The 14,993-nt window shown below is 45.8% G+C and overlaps 1 protein-coding gene across 2 annotated transcripts in view; it reads right to left on the bottom strand.

Annotated features, from left to right (window-relative positions):
• The window catches only part of ANXA4 (annexin A4), a 32,231-nt gene extending 17,716 nt beyond the window's left edge, over positions 1 to 14,515 (bottom strand). Inside the window, exons 1-6 of one of the 2 annotated variants that reach the window (XM_060251009.1) lie at positions 14,415 to 14,515; positions 13,063 to 13,150; positions 12,180 to 12,274; positions 10,659 to 10,772; positions 7,444 to 7,534; positions 7,103 to 7,182 (exon numbers count right to left, since the gene is read on the bottom strand). In XM_060251009.1, coding sequence (XP_060106992.1) covers positions 7,103 to 7,182; positions 7,444 to 7,534; positions 10,659 to 10,772; positions 12,180 to 12,274; positions 13,063 to 13,150; positions 14,415 to 14,417 — 471 coding nt within the window. In that variant the 5' untranslated portion in view covers positions 14,418 to 14,515. The remainder of the gene's footprint in view (positions 1 to 7,102; positions 7,183 to 7,443; positions 7,535 to 10,658; positions 10,773 to 12,179; positions 12,275 to 13,062; positions 13,151 to 14,414) is intronic. The other variant, XM_060251010.1, reaches the window with a different exon arrangement.
• Positions 14,516 to 14,993: the final 478 nt, after the last annotated feature.

Raw genomic sequence — 14,993 nt, 5'->3', positions numbered from 1 at the left:
TGTAGTATGTTTATTGGCTCTAAACTGAGATTCTTAATTATGTGTTAATGGCAGCTGTGATTTGTTACAATTCTGAAATCCCAGTTTGTTCTGCAGCTCTGCCCCTTGCACCACCTGGATACAGAGGTAGGAACACAGAGCAGCTAAAAACATCTAGCTGTTCAGGCTGTATTTGGCTATCTCTGAGCCTTTCTCAGGACACACCCTCCCACCCTCTCTGCTCATCTAGAAGCCTTCTTTCCACCCACATCCCTTCCTGCTAGTAATGGCTCACCAAGCCTAACTGCAGTTCCAGCTTCTCCAGAAAGAAAATTTAAAAGGCAGCAGGACAAGAGATCTCTCTAAATCATAGGCTTTTATTCAGTTTGCCAACACACACAACGGCAATTGCTCCACAAAAACGCTGTGACAGTCAAAAGTGGTCCACAACCTGCTTACTGCTGTACTCTCCTTCTCCTATAATTTGGTTGCTACAGAAAAATATGGGTTGCTGAGTGTTCTCGTGCAAGCACGTACATACACGCAAACTACATATACATCTTCAAGCACAAAAGCAAGCCCATGTTGTGTGATATCTTTATTGGGAAGGGGTGGGCGCTGTGGTTTAAAAATGCTATTCAAGCTTGCAAATAACATTATTGATTTCACCGTTTGTATAAATAGAGAGTTGCCCCAAAAGACCAGCACAACCACGTTTAACTTTAAAAGGGGTAAATTCTCTGAGATGAGGAGGCATATGAAGAGGAAACTGAAAGGAAAGGTAAATACAGTCAAGACCCTTGGGGAAGCTTGGAGGCTATTTAAAACTACAATCCTAGAAGCTCAGATAAAATATATACCGTAAGTTAAGAAAGGCACAAACAGGTATAAGAAAAGGCCTGCATGGTTAACAAACAGAGTAATGGAAGCTGTAAAAGATAAGAAGGACTCCTTTAAGCGGTGGAAAGCTAATCCAAATGAGATTAATAAAAGGGAACACAGGATGTGGCATATCAAATGTAAGACTGTGATCAGGCAGGCAAAATGGGACTATGAGGAGCATATTGCAAAAAACATAAAGGCCAACAATAAAAAATTCTTCAAATATATTAGAAGCAGGAAACCAGCCAGGGAGGCAGTGGGGCCCTTGGATGACCAAGGGGTCAAAGGATTACTGAAGGAGGATAGGGAAATGGCTGAGAAGCTGAATGCATTTTTTGCCTCTGTCTTCACTGTGGAAGATGAGAAGTGTTTGCCTGCTCCAGAACCACTTATTTTGGAAGGGGTGTTGAAAGACCTGAGTCAGACTGAGGTGACAAGAGAGGAGGTCCAACAACTGATAGACAAATTAAAAACTAATCAGTCACCAGGTCCGGATGGCATACATCCAAGAGTTCTGAAAGAACTCAAAGGTGAACTTGTGGATCTTCTGACAAAAATATGTAATCTTTCATTGAAATCTGCCTTCGTTCCTGAGGACTGGAAGGTAGCAAATATCACCCCCATCTTTAAAAAGGGTTCCAGAGGAGATCCGGGAAACTACAGGCCAGTCAGTCTGACTTCAATACCAGGAAAGCTGGTAGAAACCATTATCAAGGACAGAATGAGTAGGCACACTGATGAACAGGAGTTACTGAGGAAGACTCAGCATGGGTTCAGTAAGGAAAGATCTTGCCTCACTAACCTGTTACATTTCTTTGAGGGGGTGAACAAACATGTGGACAAAGGAGACCCAATAGATGTTGTTTACCTTGACTTCCAGAAAGCTTTTGATAAAGTTCCTCATCAAAGGCTCCTTAGTAAACTCGAGAGTCATGGAGTAAAAGGACAGGTCCTCTTGTGGATCAAAAACTGGCTAATTAATAGGAAGCAGAGAATGAGTACAAATGGGCAGTCTTCGCAGTGGAGAACGGTAAGCAGTGGAGTGCCACAGGGCTCAGTACTGGGTCCCATGCTCTTTAACTTGTTCATAAATGATTTGGAGTTGAGAGTAAGCAGTGAAGTGGCCAAGTTTGCGGATGACACTAAATTGTTCAGGGTGGTGAGAACCAGAGAGGATTGTGAGGAACTCCAAAGGGATCTGTTGAGGCTGGGTGAGTGGGCGTCAACGTGGCAGATGAAGTTCAGTGTGGCCAAGTGCAAAGTAATGCACATTGGGACCAAAAATCCTAGCTACAAATACAAGTTGATGGGGTGTGAACTGGCAGAGACTGACCAAGAGAGAAATCTTGGGGTCGTGGTAGATAACTCACTGAAAATGTCAAGAGAGTGTGCGATTGCAATAAAAAAGGCCAACGCCATGCTGGGAATTATTAGGAAGGGAATTTGACAACAAATCAGCCAGTATCATAATGCCCCTGTATAAATCAATGGTGCGGTCTCATTTGGAATACTGTGTGCAATTCTGGTCACCGCACCTCAAAAAAGATATTATAGCATTGGAAAAAGTGCAGAAAAGGGCAACTAGAATGATTAAGGGTTTGGAACACTTTCCCTATGAAGAAAGGTTAAAATGCTTGGAGCTCTTTAGCTTGGAGAAACGTCGACTGCGGGGTGACATGATAGAAGTTTACAAGATTATGCATGGGATGAAGTAGAGAAAGAAGTACTTTTCTCCCTTTCTCACAATACAAGAACTCGTGGGCATTCAATGAAATTGCTGAGCAGTCGGGTTAGAATGGATAAAAGGAAGTACTTCACCCAAAGGGTGATTAACATGTGGAATTCACTGCCACAGGAGGTGGTAGCAGCTACAAGCATAGCCAGCTTCAAGAGGAGGTTAGATAAAAATATAGAGCAGAGGTCCATCAGTGGCTATTAGCCACAGTGTGTGTGTGTGTGTATATATAAAATTTTTGCTGCAGTTGGAGAATAAGCTGTGAAGTCCTGGAAGAAAAATACACACAGCTGATTGCTTAAATGGCCCGAATTCACTTAGCAAGGAGTCATGCAGAAAACATGGTGGGTGTTTGTGAGGTGGGTTTGCCAGGAAAGATGATTTACGAACCATGGAAAAACTTTGTATATGCACATGGGTAAGTCATGTGTCACCTTGCCAAGAAGAATGAACTGGCAGAGGAGGGGAGAGAAGGAAGAGATGGGGAACCTTTGGGTTATTTATGCTGTTCAGAACTCTTCAACAACCCAGCACTCATCACACCTCTCTCACCCCCTCCCTTTTTCATAACAAGCCCATACAGTGTCCAACCGGTAGTACTCACAGCCAACTAAAAAGAACTCCTTTCAAACCATTTTTATCCCAGGAGTGTGTGGCTTGATTTGTAATTTATATATTTATATTCCACTTTTCTTCCCAATGAGGGCACAAAGTGGCTTACAACACCTTTGTTCCCTCTTCCAACAACAATTCTGTGAGGTACAGTAAGGCTGAAAGTGTGTGGCCAGCCCAACATCCCCCAGAAAGCTTTCTTGGCAGAGTGGAGATACAGATCTAATTCTCCAAGACCCTAGACCCTAATCTGACACCCTAACCCCAACACCACATGGGCTCTCATGAGACCGTTCTCAAGCTTCAGAAGATTTGTTTTTATTTCATATAGCAAAGAAACAGGAAATGACTGGACTGAAAAGGGAAGCTGAATGTTGTAATCAAGGATGAAGCTGGAATGACACTGATAACCAGATTTGTCAAGAGTGGCTTGAAGATCTACAAAGAATCTTGACTTCCCCTTCCTGACTACTTTTATTCAGTCAGTTAATAGTAAGCAGCCTACAAACAAAGTGAGGCATTACCAGCTGTTGAGAAATCTCAGGGCACTGGGGACAGCATCTGAAGGAAAGGATGAAAGCAGTGGACTATAACCAGGGTTTATGGCAAAACTGTGGTTTATTGTGTAGGTCCATCTATACACACCCTCTCACAAACAGCTCCCCCGGGTTACTCGGTCTTTCACCGATCGCGGACTAGCGGGGGGGAGGAGTGGCGCTGTTCATACGTGAGGCTTACTCCTTTAGGGCGCTCCCGGCCCCAAGGATCGAGGGTATTGAATGTGCCGGTCTGGCATGGGAGGTTGGAGAGGGGTTGGCGATTTGGTTGGTGTACCGTTCGCCTAGCGCACCGGCCAATGCCTTACTGTCCCTGCTTGAGGCTGTGGCAGGCTGGGCGTTGGAGCACCCAAGGTTGGTGATCCTGGGTGACTTCAATGTCCATGCTGATGACCCAGCCTCTAGTCGGGCAACAGACCTAGTGTCATCCATGGCAACACTGGGACTCTCTCAACTCGTTACATCTCCCACCCACCAGGCACATGTTAGACTTGATCTTTGCGGCCAGGGTCATGGTGGATGATATAACCGCAGTAGCAGTGCCATGGTCAGACCACCTCGCCCTTAGGGCTCATGTGGACGTTCCACTCCAAACCTGTCTAGGCGATGAGCTGATTATGGCTCGCCTGCGGAGCCAGATGGACCCAGAACGGTTCCAAATGGCTCTAAGGGATCTCTGGCCCTCTGGCAATTCCCTCGATAACCTGGTTGAGACCTGGCATAGCCGGCTCTCCAGGGTCATCGATGAGATTGCACCTCGACGCCCTCTGCGACCTCGGACTAGGCTGGCTCCATGGTATACCCCAGAATTACGCCAGCTGAAACAAGGTCTCAGACGGCTAGAGAGGCAATGGCGGCGTACTCATGGCGAAGCGACTAGAACATCTTATAGGGAGTTTATGAGGTCCTATGAGGTGGCGGTCAAGGCCACAAAGAAGATGTACTTTGCGGCTAAGATTGCATCTGCAGATTCACACCCAGCACAATTATTTAGGATAATTCGGAATCTCACCACACTGCCACAAGGCAAGTCAAATGTTAGGGCATTAGAGATAGACTGTGAGGCTTTTGCGAAATTTTTTGCAGACAAAGTCCATTCGCTCCACCACGACTGCCCTGCCATATTGGATACAGTATGCGAACCCGAGGCTTGGTGCCTGTCTTCTGGTTTGACCCTGGATCGTTTCAACCCGCTCGGCTTGGAGGAAGTTGACAGAATCCTCTCTACTGCATGTCCAACAACTTGTGATCTGGACCTGTGCCCCTCCTGGATAATTAAAGCCTGCCGGGAGGAGCTGAGATGTCCTATATGGGACATCATAAATAGATCTCTTTCGGAGGGTCTTTTTCCAACCCCTCTGAAAGAGGCAGTGGTCCGCTCCCTCCTGAAAAAGGTTACATCAGACCCGGCCAAATTGGCGCATTACTGGCCAGTCTCAAATTTGCCCTTTTTGGGCAAAGTTATAGAGAGGGCTGTGGCATTGCAGTTGCAGAGTTTTCTGGATGACGCTTCCACCCTGGATCCGTTCAAGTCTGGCTTCCGCCCGGGCCATGGAACAGAGCCAGTATTGGTCACCCTCATGAATTATCTCCAGCGACATCTGGATCAAGGCGGTGTGGCGGTATTCCTGTTGTTAGACCTATCGGCTGCATTTGATATGGTTGATCACCGGCTGCTGACCCGCCGCCCTGCCGACGCAGGGATCCAGGGGTTAGCCTTGCAGTGGTTTTCCTCTTTCCTTGAGGGTCGGGGACAAAGGGTGGCGATTGGGGGAGAGCTATCCCAGAGACATCTACTTAATTGTGGGGTGCCTCAGGGGGCAGTTCTCTCCCCAGTGTTATATAACATCTACATGCGCCCCCTTGCCCAGATTGCCTGGAGATATGGGCTGGGTTGCCACCAGTATGCTGATGACACCCAACTCTATCTATTAATGGACGGCCGAGCTGGCGATGACCCTGTAAATCTGGACCAGGCGTTGCAAGCCGTGGCAGATTGGATCAAGTTGAGTGGGCTGAAATTGAATTCAGCGAAGACAGAGGTCCTTTGTCTGGGTTGTGGCGTTCCAGAGGGAGGGATCTCCCTTCCAGCTTTTGATGGTGCGTCACTGGTACCAGTGCGCAGGGTCAGGAGCTTGGGAGCGCTACCGGAGTCCTCCCTGACAATGGAAGCCCAGGTGGCAGCCACTGCCAAGTCCACCTTTTTTCATCTTAGGCAGGCGAGGCAGCTGGCTCCCTTCCTGGAGCGTCAGGACCTGGCAACAGTGATCCATGCAACGGTCACCTCGAGGTTAGACTACTGTAATGCCCTCTACATGGGGCTGCCCCTGTACCGAACTCGGAAACTACAGCTAGTACAGAATGCAGCAGGCAGACTGTTAATGGGACTACCTCGGTGGGTACATGTGTGGCCTAGGCTGCGGGAACTGCACTGGCTGCCAATTGTGTACCGAGTTCGTTACAAGGTGCTGGCTATTACCTTTAAAGCCCTATATGGCCGAGGACCTGCCTACCTTAGGGACCGCCTCTCCCCATATATTCCCCAGAGAGCACTGCGATCTAGTTCACAAAATCTTCTGGAAATCCCTGGGCCAAAGGAGGCCAAATTAAAAACAACTAGAGAGCAGGCCTTCTCGATACAGGCACCCCAATGGTGGAACCAGCTACCGGAGGAGGTGTGGGCCCTACAGGATCTCAATCAGTTCCGTAGGGCTTGCAAAACCGCCCTCTTCCAACTAGCTTTCTAAAACAGAACCTGGTAGTAACATCAAGCCATCTTTGTACATACTGAGATTGTGACACTATTAGGTTATACTGGTTTTAGACTATTTATTTAATATATTTAACCTATGAATTGTATTTTAACTGTATTATCTTGTTTTTATTGTTATAACATGGTTTATACCATGTCCTGTAAGCCACCCTGAGCCTGCTTCGGCGGAGAGGGCAGGGTATAAATAAAAATTTATTATTATTATCCAATAGACCAACCAGGACTTGAGCAAAGCCACCATCTACTATGACATAAGAATAGATCCAACAACATATACATACTAGAGGGGGGGGTGTAAATATCAAGGAACTTTCACTTAAGGAACTAGTATTCATACCTTCTATCCAAGTTTGAAATCCTGCACTTTACAAGCTTACTATCATTTAAAAAGCATCCATTCCAAGTTGGAAGACACAAGTCTCACAAGGCCAGCCCAACCGCAGAGACAAATTAGGTGGTAATCTATGGCCTTAAGAGACACCAAACTAGAACAAAGCATACTTCTTTTCTCCTTTGTGGGAGGGGGGGGGAGTAAATACCAATATTTATTTCAAAATTACTTACAGTTGCCAGAGATACCAGAACTCTCCGGAGCATTGAAGATGTGTCAGAAACAATGTCCTTCTCAAGGTGAGTTCCATACTCTGTTGAGAGCCCAAAACATAGGGTTTTTTTAAAGGTGCATGGGAGTGCATTTCAAAACACAGCAACTACATTACCATTTTGAAAAACCGCATAACTACTTTCAAACCAGGGCAGAAAGCAAGGACAGAAAACTGATACTCAGCACTATTTAAGAGGAGAAAGATCTGATACCCAAGGAAGAATCCACTTCTACTGCACAAGCTCTGCTGAAATGGAGATACACATCCGAAAACAAGCCAAAACAAAGTCTTAATACGCACGGTGTTTGTAGGTTTCATTAATCCGCCGGATTTCCTCATTTGTACGAGAAGCCAAAATTTCTATCAGACAGCCTTCATCTGTCCCAGCCCCCTAAGCAGGTGCAGATATAACAGTATTACCACAAAGAAAAGGAGCAGTCTGAGATTGAAAGAGGGAGGATGTAGAGATACCTTTTTTAAAACAAAACCTAGGAAAGTTATTTTATGCCAATACAGGTACTGACTGAGTAAAACCAAGACAAAAAACCAAGATGAAAAACGATCCCAGGGGTCTTAAAAAATATTAATATTATGGCCCAGGCTAAATTGGCTGCGGCTTAACAGAACTTTACATAGTTCTGCTCAGTATAGTAGTCAGCAGGCCATTATCAATTTTCTGAAAAATAAATATAATAAACCACCTTGGCAGCTGATATGGCTGAAAGGTAATCAACAACAATAGCAGGTAAACGAAATACTACTACTTAACTCCAGTTAGAACATGGACTGTCAGGCCCATAGCTACGGGGGGGAGGGGGGGCAGGAGGGGCTGGGCTGCTCTATTTAATCCCCTTCCCTCTGTAGAGCCCCTTAGTTGGGCCTGAGGAAAAGGGAGGGAGGGAGAGCCCGCACACACGAAAGAGAAACATTGAGAGAGCAACAGAACAAGAGAGAGAGAGTGCGACTGCAAGGAGGACAGCAAGAGGAGCAGCAGAGAGAGAGAGAAACAAGGAGAGAGAGAGGCAAAGAGAGAGAGAGTGCGACTGCAGCGGGGACAGGGAGAGCAGCAGAGTGAGAGAGAAAAAACAGTGACTGTAAAATAAAATAACACCAACCCCTCACCTCATTTTTTATTTATTATGGGAACTGTCCCCCTTCCCTTTTTTTCTTTTTTTGGGCGAGAGAGAGCTGGGGCGGGGGGCTGGTCACTGGAAGGAAGAAGCAGCCAGGCCCCACAGCCCCCAACAAATTTTTTATTTTGGAGGGCCCTCCACGCAAAATGTTCTGGCTACGAGGCTTTGGACTGTACATATTTACATATTAGATTTGCTAAAGAAATGCAGACTGTGGTTATATGGTACATGACTTGATGAGCACATTTAGACCTCATCAACAGAGAGGAAAACTTGCAAATGGGCAGGCATTAGATTGGATTCAGTGATTAATGCACAGAAAGGAAAATGTACAGTGCAGTTCAGTTTGCACAAGCAATGGTACTGTAGTATAATTTTTCATGCAATACCAAATGTCCGTATGGAGCAATGCATCAGATTCACATTTCATTTAATTTAGTTTTCAAATTGTATTGATGGGATACCTTTTGCTATGTCTTGCACACATGAAAGAGATATGAATGGATGGAATTGCTTTCACTTAGTGCAGACAATCAGGAGTTATTTTAGTACTTCTGCAAGGACTGTTTGTTGTGCATGTGGAAATCTTCCATGGAATCCAAACGAATGTCTGAACATTTCTCAAATAAGCTGAAGGAAATGGCATAGGGATCTCTATACCCAGTGTGCTGTGTTAACTTCAGTACTCTAGATAATGCTCTAGAACAGGGGTGTCAAACTCATTTGTTATGAGAGCCAGATCTGACATAAATGAGACCTTGTTGGGCCAGGCCATACGTGTCATAAAGTGCAATGCCAGGTAGCAGAGATATAAACTTTATAAAGGGCACAGACAAGCACAAACATTTTTTTAAAGCTTGTCCCGCCCAGCCCAGGCGAGGACTGCGCGACGGGGACCCCCCAATGCCTGCCAGCCGCTCCCACCCCCCGTCGCCACCCCGAGAGCCTCCCACACCTTCCCAAGCCCCTGCGGTGGCCCTACCGCTCACCTGGGCTGACGGAGCGTCGACAGCCGCCCGAGCAACGCCCCACAGCCAACGTGCTCGTCTTCGGGTCCGAGGAGCCTGGCCGGAGCGAGACGTCGGGGAGCAGAAGGGAGAAGCCAAGCCCAGCGCCAGGCAAAGAGGAGGCGAGCCGCCTGGCCTGTGGCGGTGAGAGACGCCACACCCCAGCACGCTGCAGAGGTCTAGGACGCCCGAGGCACGCCCCGGCAGCCCAGCCCCGGCACGCCTCTCCCGGGCATCTGGGGCTTTGAAGGGGGGAGGAACCAGGGAGGGGCGGAACACAGGAAAGGGGAAGACTGGGACGGGAGGATAAAAGGGAGGGGGCAGGAGATCAGGGAGGAAGCTGGCCGGTGCTTATTGAGGCTGCCTCACGAGAGAGAGTAAGAGGAGCCGCTGCACAGCCAGGAGTGGAACGGGGGCCTGTGGTGAAGTAACCTGGCTCCCACCTTTGTTTCTGAGACCTCCGGGGAACGCCCACAGAGTGCCCGAAGGGGGTCGCCCGGGATAGAGGGGCGACGGCAGCACCAGGAGACCGAGAGGGGCGCACGGGGTGCGACAAAGCTTAAAATAAAACAAGCTTAAAATATTAGTACTTGTTGGTCTTAAAGGTGCTTTCTTTGTATCTCTCCAATGTGATCCAGGGAACTGGGCAAAGGAAGCTCTGGCTCTTTCCTTCCTTCTCCAGGGGACAAGGAGGGGGAGAAACCTCAGTCAATAAAAGGAAGAGAGGCTTGGTTCAGTACAGTAGCTCTACTGTGCAATTGAAAGAGCCCGGCAAAGCAAGTTATTCCTCTCCCCTTTCTCCCCAAGGGGAGGAGCCTCAGCCAATGGAGAAAATAGAGGGTTTGCTCTATAGCTCCTGTGAACTGAGCAAGCCTGGCAAAGCAAGCTGTGATGCAGAAGAAAGCAAGAGAGAGGGAGGAAGAAGCAGGTGGCAGCCAGTTGCTTGGAGCCTGATAGGAGCCTTCCAGGGCCCTGATTTGGCCCCCAGGTCACATGTTTGACACCCCTGCTCTAGAAAGTCTTATTCTGTGGGTATTCCCTACCTTAAACTCTACTGAGCATACAATCCCATACATTGTTCTCCTGCAGTGCTATCCCAAGTATACTTTCCAGGAAGTAAGCCCACTGAATAGACTTCAGTAGGATTTTAAGTAGACTTGTTTAGAATTCCACTGTTAGTGCTCCTACCACCTTAGTCCCAATCACTTTGAAAGTGTGAACTTTGCCAGCAAAATGTGCACATTACTTATTCAACTCACACAATCTGGGTACAGAGTTCACACAGCCCTGGTTCCAGGCAACACTGTTCCCATGACAATTTTGTAGGAATTGTATGCACTGCACTAAATTTACTTCTAGTAAAGCACTTGCAAACCTTCATTGCGTTCTTCAGTTCCTGAACATCATACAGTGTGATAGGGGTCATCAGTCCAACAATGGTCGTCTCAAAATTTCCGCTCAGTTCAGACTTCAAGTCAGCAATCAAATCCTGTAGGGTGAGAGGGATGGAGACGTTCTTGATCAATAATACATCACATTTTGCATTACACACAGAAGTGGTTGAGGAGAATGGTCTCATTGTGGCACAGACACACTGATGAGAATAGTCCCCTTGCACCAGGAAAGCAAGGGTAAGATCAATGTACTTATAATTCCACTATGTTGTTTGGTGTAGTGGTTAAGTGCACGGACTCTTATATGGGAGAACCGGGTTTGATTCCCCACTCCTCCACTTGCACCTGCTGGAATGGCCTTGGATCAGCCATAGCTTTCATAGGAGCTGTCCTTGAAAGGGCAGCTGCTGTAAAAAGTTCTCTCAGCCCCACCTACCTCACAGGGTATCTGTTGTGGCAGGGGTGGGGGAGGAGGTAGAGGAGATTGTGACCGCTCTGAGAATCTGTGATTCAGAGTACAGGGTGAGATATAAATCCAATATCATCATCTTCTTTAATAATAGAAAGGTTGGAGAACCTCTAGACATGCAAAGCCAAGGAGAAATGTGTCTTGTTCCAAAGAATTTATGGATCCAGAGCTCCAAGTTTCAATAAGAAAAGGAGACAATAAATGAAGTAACTAAATACAATTTGCTTCATGAACAAAGAATGCACATCCTAGAAAACCAATTGACCAAATCTGCAGTCTAGCAAATCATTAACCTCTCTGTCTCAAGGGACATTTTTCCTTTTCCTTATGGTAATACAAATACATCAAACACTATCAAAGGATTACCAGTGCTAGACTGGCGCTAGTGCAATTATGGTTGATGTACAGGAATATTGCTTTATTGTCTGAAAAGTGTTCCAGGATCATAAACACAGTCAGCTTCAACATCAATATTTACTAATAAGGAAATTATTGCAAAATGCTGTTTATTTGTCCTCACAACAATGTCTTTAACATGGTCCATGTTCTGACTTGTAATCTGAAGCCAAAGTTAAATGACTTGCTCAGAACCCAGCAGTAGCTGATCTGCTACACAAACCCTGTCCCTTTGTCCAATATTCTGCCCAACAAACGTAACCTTGCATATAAACTCCTCCAAATTAGTTGCTCACAAGCATCTGTACTAATTTGTATGCCCACATGTTCATTCAAGTCACTTTTGCCTACATGGAAAACATATCTTTCCTGTTAGCCTGAAAAGGATTCCATTTCCTACACAATATGAATGGGAAGATTTGAGAATCATAAAATGATCTCCCCTAAATTTAACACATCCTACTTTAGATAATGTCATACATCCACAACTCCAGAACTAAAGGAGGATACCTGTGTTCCTCACACTCTTCTGCACATAGAAATCAACAGTAGGACACCTATGACATAATTTTAGAGTGAGGCTATAAGAGTTTTCCTTTCATCAAATGCAGACACAAAAAACTTTGATGCCACCTACCCGGCCAATAGTGGATTTGTAGGCCATTGCAATTTGTTGTCGTTGGGACAAATTCCTCTTGGTCACAATTTCAATAATGGCATCTTCATCTGTGCCTACGACAAGAGAAGAAAACAACTAATTTATTTGAACTTAAGTAGCAAAACTCCCCAAACGGGAGGGAAATGCAATTGTTTTTCTGCTAGAAATCAGCCACTGGCAATAAAGAAGTTTGGGCTGAAAGCTTCCCATGGGAACAGAACAGAGATGGGATCTCAAAACAACCTCTTCAACAACTATAGGCAAATACTATCCTCTAGAGTCTTCAGAAGGTTCTTCTGTTCCAAGACACCCCATAACAAATATATTACTAGACACTGAGCCTAGTAGTATATTTGTTACATAAATAGTAAAGATTTCAGTGTTCCCCAGACTACTCCAACTTTTAAGATCCTCTTCTACATTCAGTTATCCAGCCCCTTAGCCAGCAATTCTTAAATCTGTCAGGCCATCTACTGTTCTAGTTTGTAAGCATCATTATTTTGGAGGACCCTGGTTGCACTGTTGTGTGACACCAGCTCAGAGAAGGAGCAAAGCCTGTGGATTAATCCACAAAAGAGCTAATCAGACCAGCAGAAGCAAATCCCGACACAACAATTTTGATTTGCAGTTTATAGCATCCACTAGAATCAAGCACACTGTGACTTTTTGTTTTACCTCCCTGCCAAGTAACCAAGGCCTTCTTCCTCAGGAAACTTCTCATCTCCTTTCACACAGAACTACTGACCTGTCTTGTTTAAGAATCAACAACTTAAAGCAAAAGTCCTAAAATTCCACATAGGTGGGAAGAGAATATACAGGAGCCTTATGCTGAGTTGAACAAGAGGCACAGGAGAACACTCACCCAAGCCCTTCATAGCCTTTCGAAGTTTCTGGGCATCCTCTTCAGCACTGAAGAAAGAAGATCCCTTGATGGTTCCACGGCTTCCTGCCTAAATGCCGGAGAGTAGCAATTGTTAAATAGCATAACAAATAGAAGGGTAACAGAGATCTAGTGCACAAGCATGGCGTTTGGTCATAAAACCAGTGGGAATACACTTGGATTTCTAGATAGTCACTTCCAAGAAATCCTCCACAACAAACAGAAAACAGATCTGGGAAAAGGATTAAGCAGAATGGCAGCTTTCCAACCCTCAAAATAAGTGTTGAGAAATGGTAGAATTGCCACTTCAGAGGTGGGGCCTGGAGATCTCATAGAATTACCACCCATCTGTAGATGACAAAGATCAATTCTCCTGGAGACGATGGCTGTTTTGGAGGGCGGACTGTATGGCATTATACCTTACTCAACTTCCTCCCCTCCCTAAACCCTGCTGACCCAAACTCTACCCCCAAATCACCAGGAATTTCCAAACTGGAGCTGGCAACCCTAAGACAGTTGCTCCACACATGCTAAATTCAAGTAGTTAGATATGCAGTCCTTAGATTGAACAGGCTTGTCAAAAAGGTCCTATGCTCTTCACCACTGCCAAGCAAGCTACATTTTTATATTTTATTTGGTATGGGTGGCTGAAGAGGTGACACTTGTTTGTTGCTTTCAGATGACTGAATTCCACTGGTTCCCCTTTACTATATGGGAAGATCACACAGCTCAGAGGAAGAGCACATGCTTGCATTCAGAAGATTCCATGTTCAGCAGTACTAGAGAACATATATTGTATGTACTGGAGCAAAGAAGGCTGAACACATGGCCACATAATGCTGCCCTAAAATTAACCAGACCATTGATCTAATCTAGGTCAGTAGTGATTACTGTTAACTGGCATCAGCCTACCAGTCTCACAAAGAGGTACTTCACATCATTGACTTCCTGATCCTTCAAACTGGAGATGCTAGGAATTAAAACTGGGACCTTCTTAATGGAAAGCGGATATTCTACCACTGTGCCACAGCCCCTTTCAGGTTCAAAGGACCTTAAGCTCTGTCCATCATGCTGGAGCCAAAAGTATACCTTGCTCTTTCTGTTCTCATAACTGACTTTTCTGCCTCCAGCATACAACTTTACACTTTGCTGGAACAAGATCAAGCTCCTCACCAGCAAGATGAGATAACATTTGCTCTGATATGGGGAAGTCAGCTAAGGCAAATCTTCCCACTGTTTTATTTCCCTGAGTCAATATCACAGATCACTAACCCTGTTTACTAGGCTTAGAGCATACCAGGCAAAGCCCGCACCTGGCAAACAAAAGCACTCACCATCACAACAGAGACTCAGTGTTCTTCTAATCTTGAATCTCCCCGATAAGTTCTGTAGGATAAGAGAAGAGGAAGGGAATCAATTTTAGATAATCATTGATAAGAGTTCAAAGTCAGTGCACCTACCTGAGAGTTACAGGACAAGGTTCTTATTGCCTTCTAATATTAGAGAGGAATGCTGCAAGGCCCTGTGGGTATAAGAGACTGAGGCAGGGATGCCAGACTCCAGGTGGGCCCTGGAGATCCCTGGAATTACAGCTTAGCTCCAGACTACAGTGATCGGTCCCCCTGGAGAAAATGGAGACTTTGGAGGGTAGACTCAAAAGCACTGTACCCCACTGAGGTCTCTGTCCTCCCCAACCTCCATCCTCAAATTTCCAGGAGTTTCTCAACATGGATTTGGGAACCTTACTCCCTGGACCTGGCAACCCTAGACTGAGGAAAGTTGACAAGTATTCTTATGCAACTGGGTCATGTACCCCACCAGAAGACACCCTGTAAGAAATGACTTACAGTGAAGCCCTAAACACATCCTTCTAAGTCCAGTCAATGAAGTCAATGAGCTTAGAAGAGTATAAC

The sequence above is a fragment of the Heteronotia binoei genome, chromosome 12 (genome assembly GCF_032191835.1).
Source record: "Heteronotia binoei isolate CCM8104 ecotype False Entrance Well chromosome 12, APGP_CSIRO_Hbin_v1, whole genome shotgun sequence".
NCBI classification, from domain to species: domain Eukaryota; kingdom Metazoa; phylum Chordata; class Lepidosauria; order Squamata; family Gekkonidae; genus Heteronotia; species Heteronotia binoei.
This window is presented reverse-complemented; position numbering and strand designations above follow the sequence as displayed.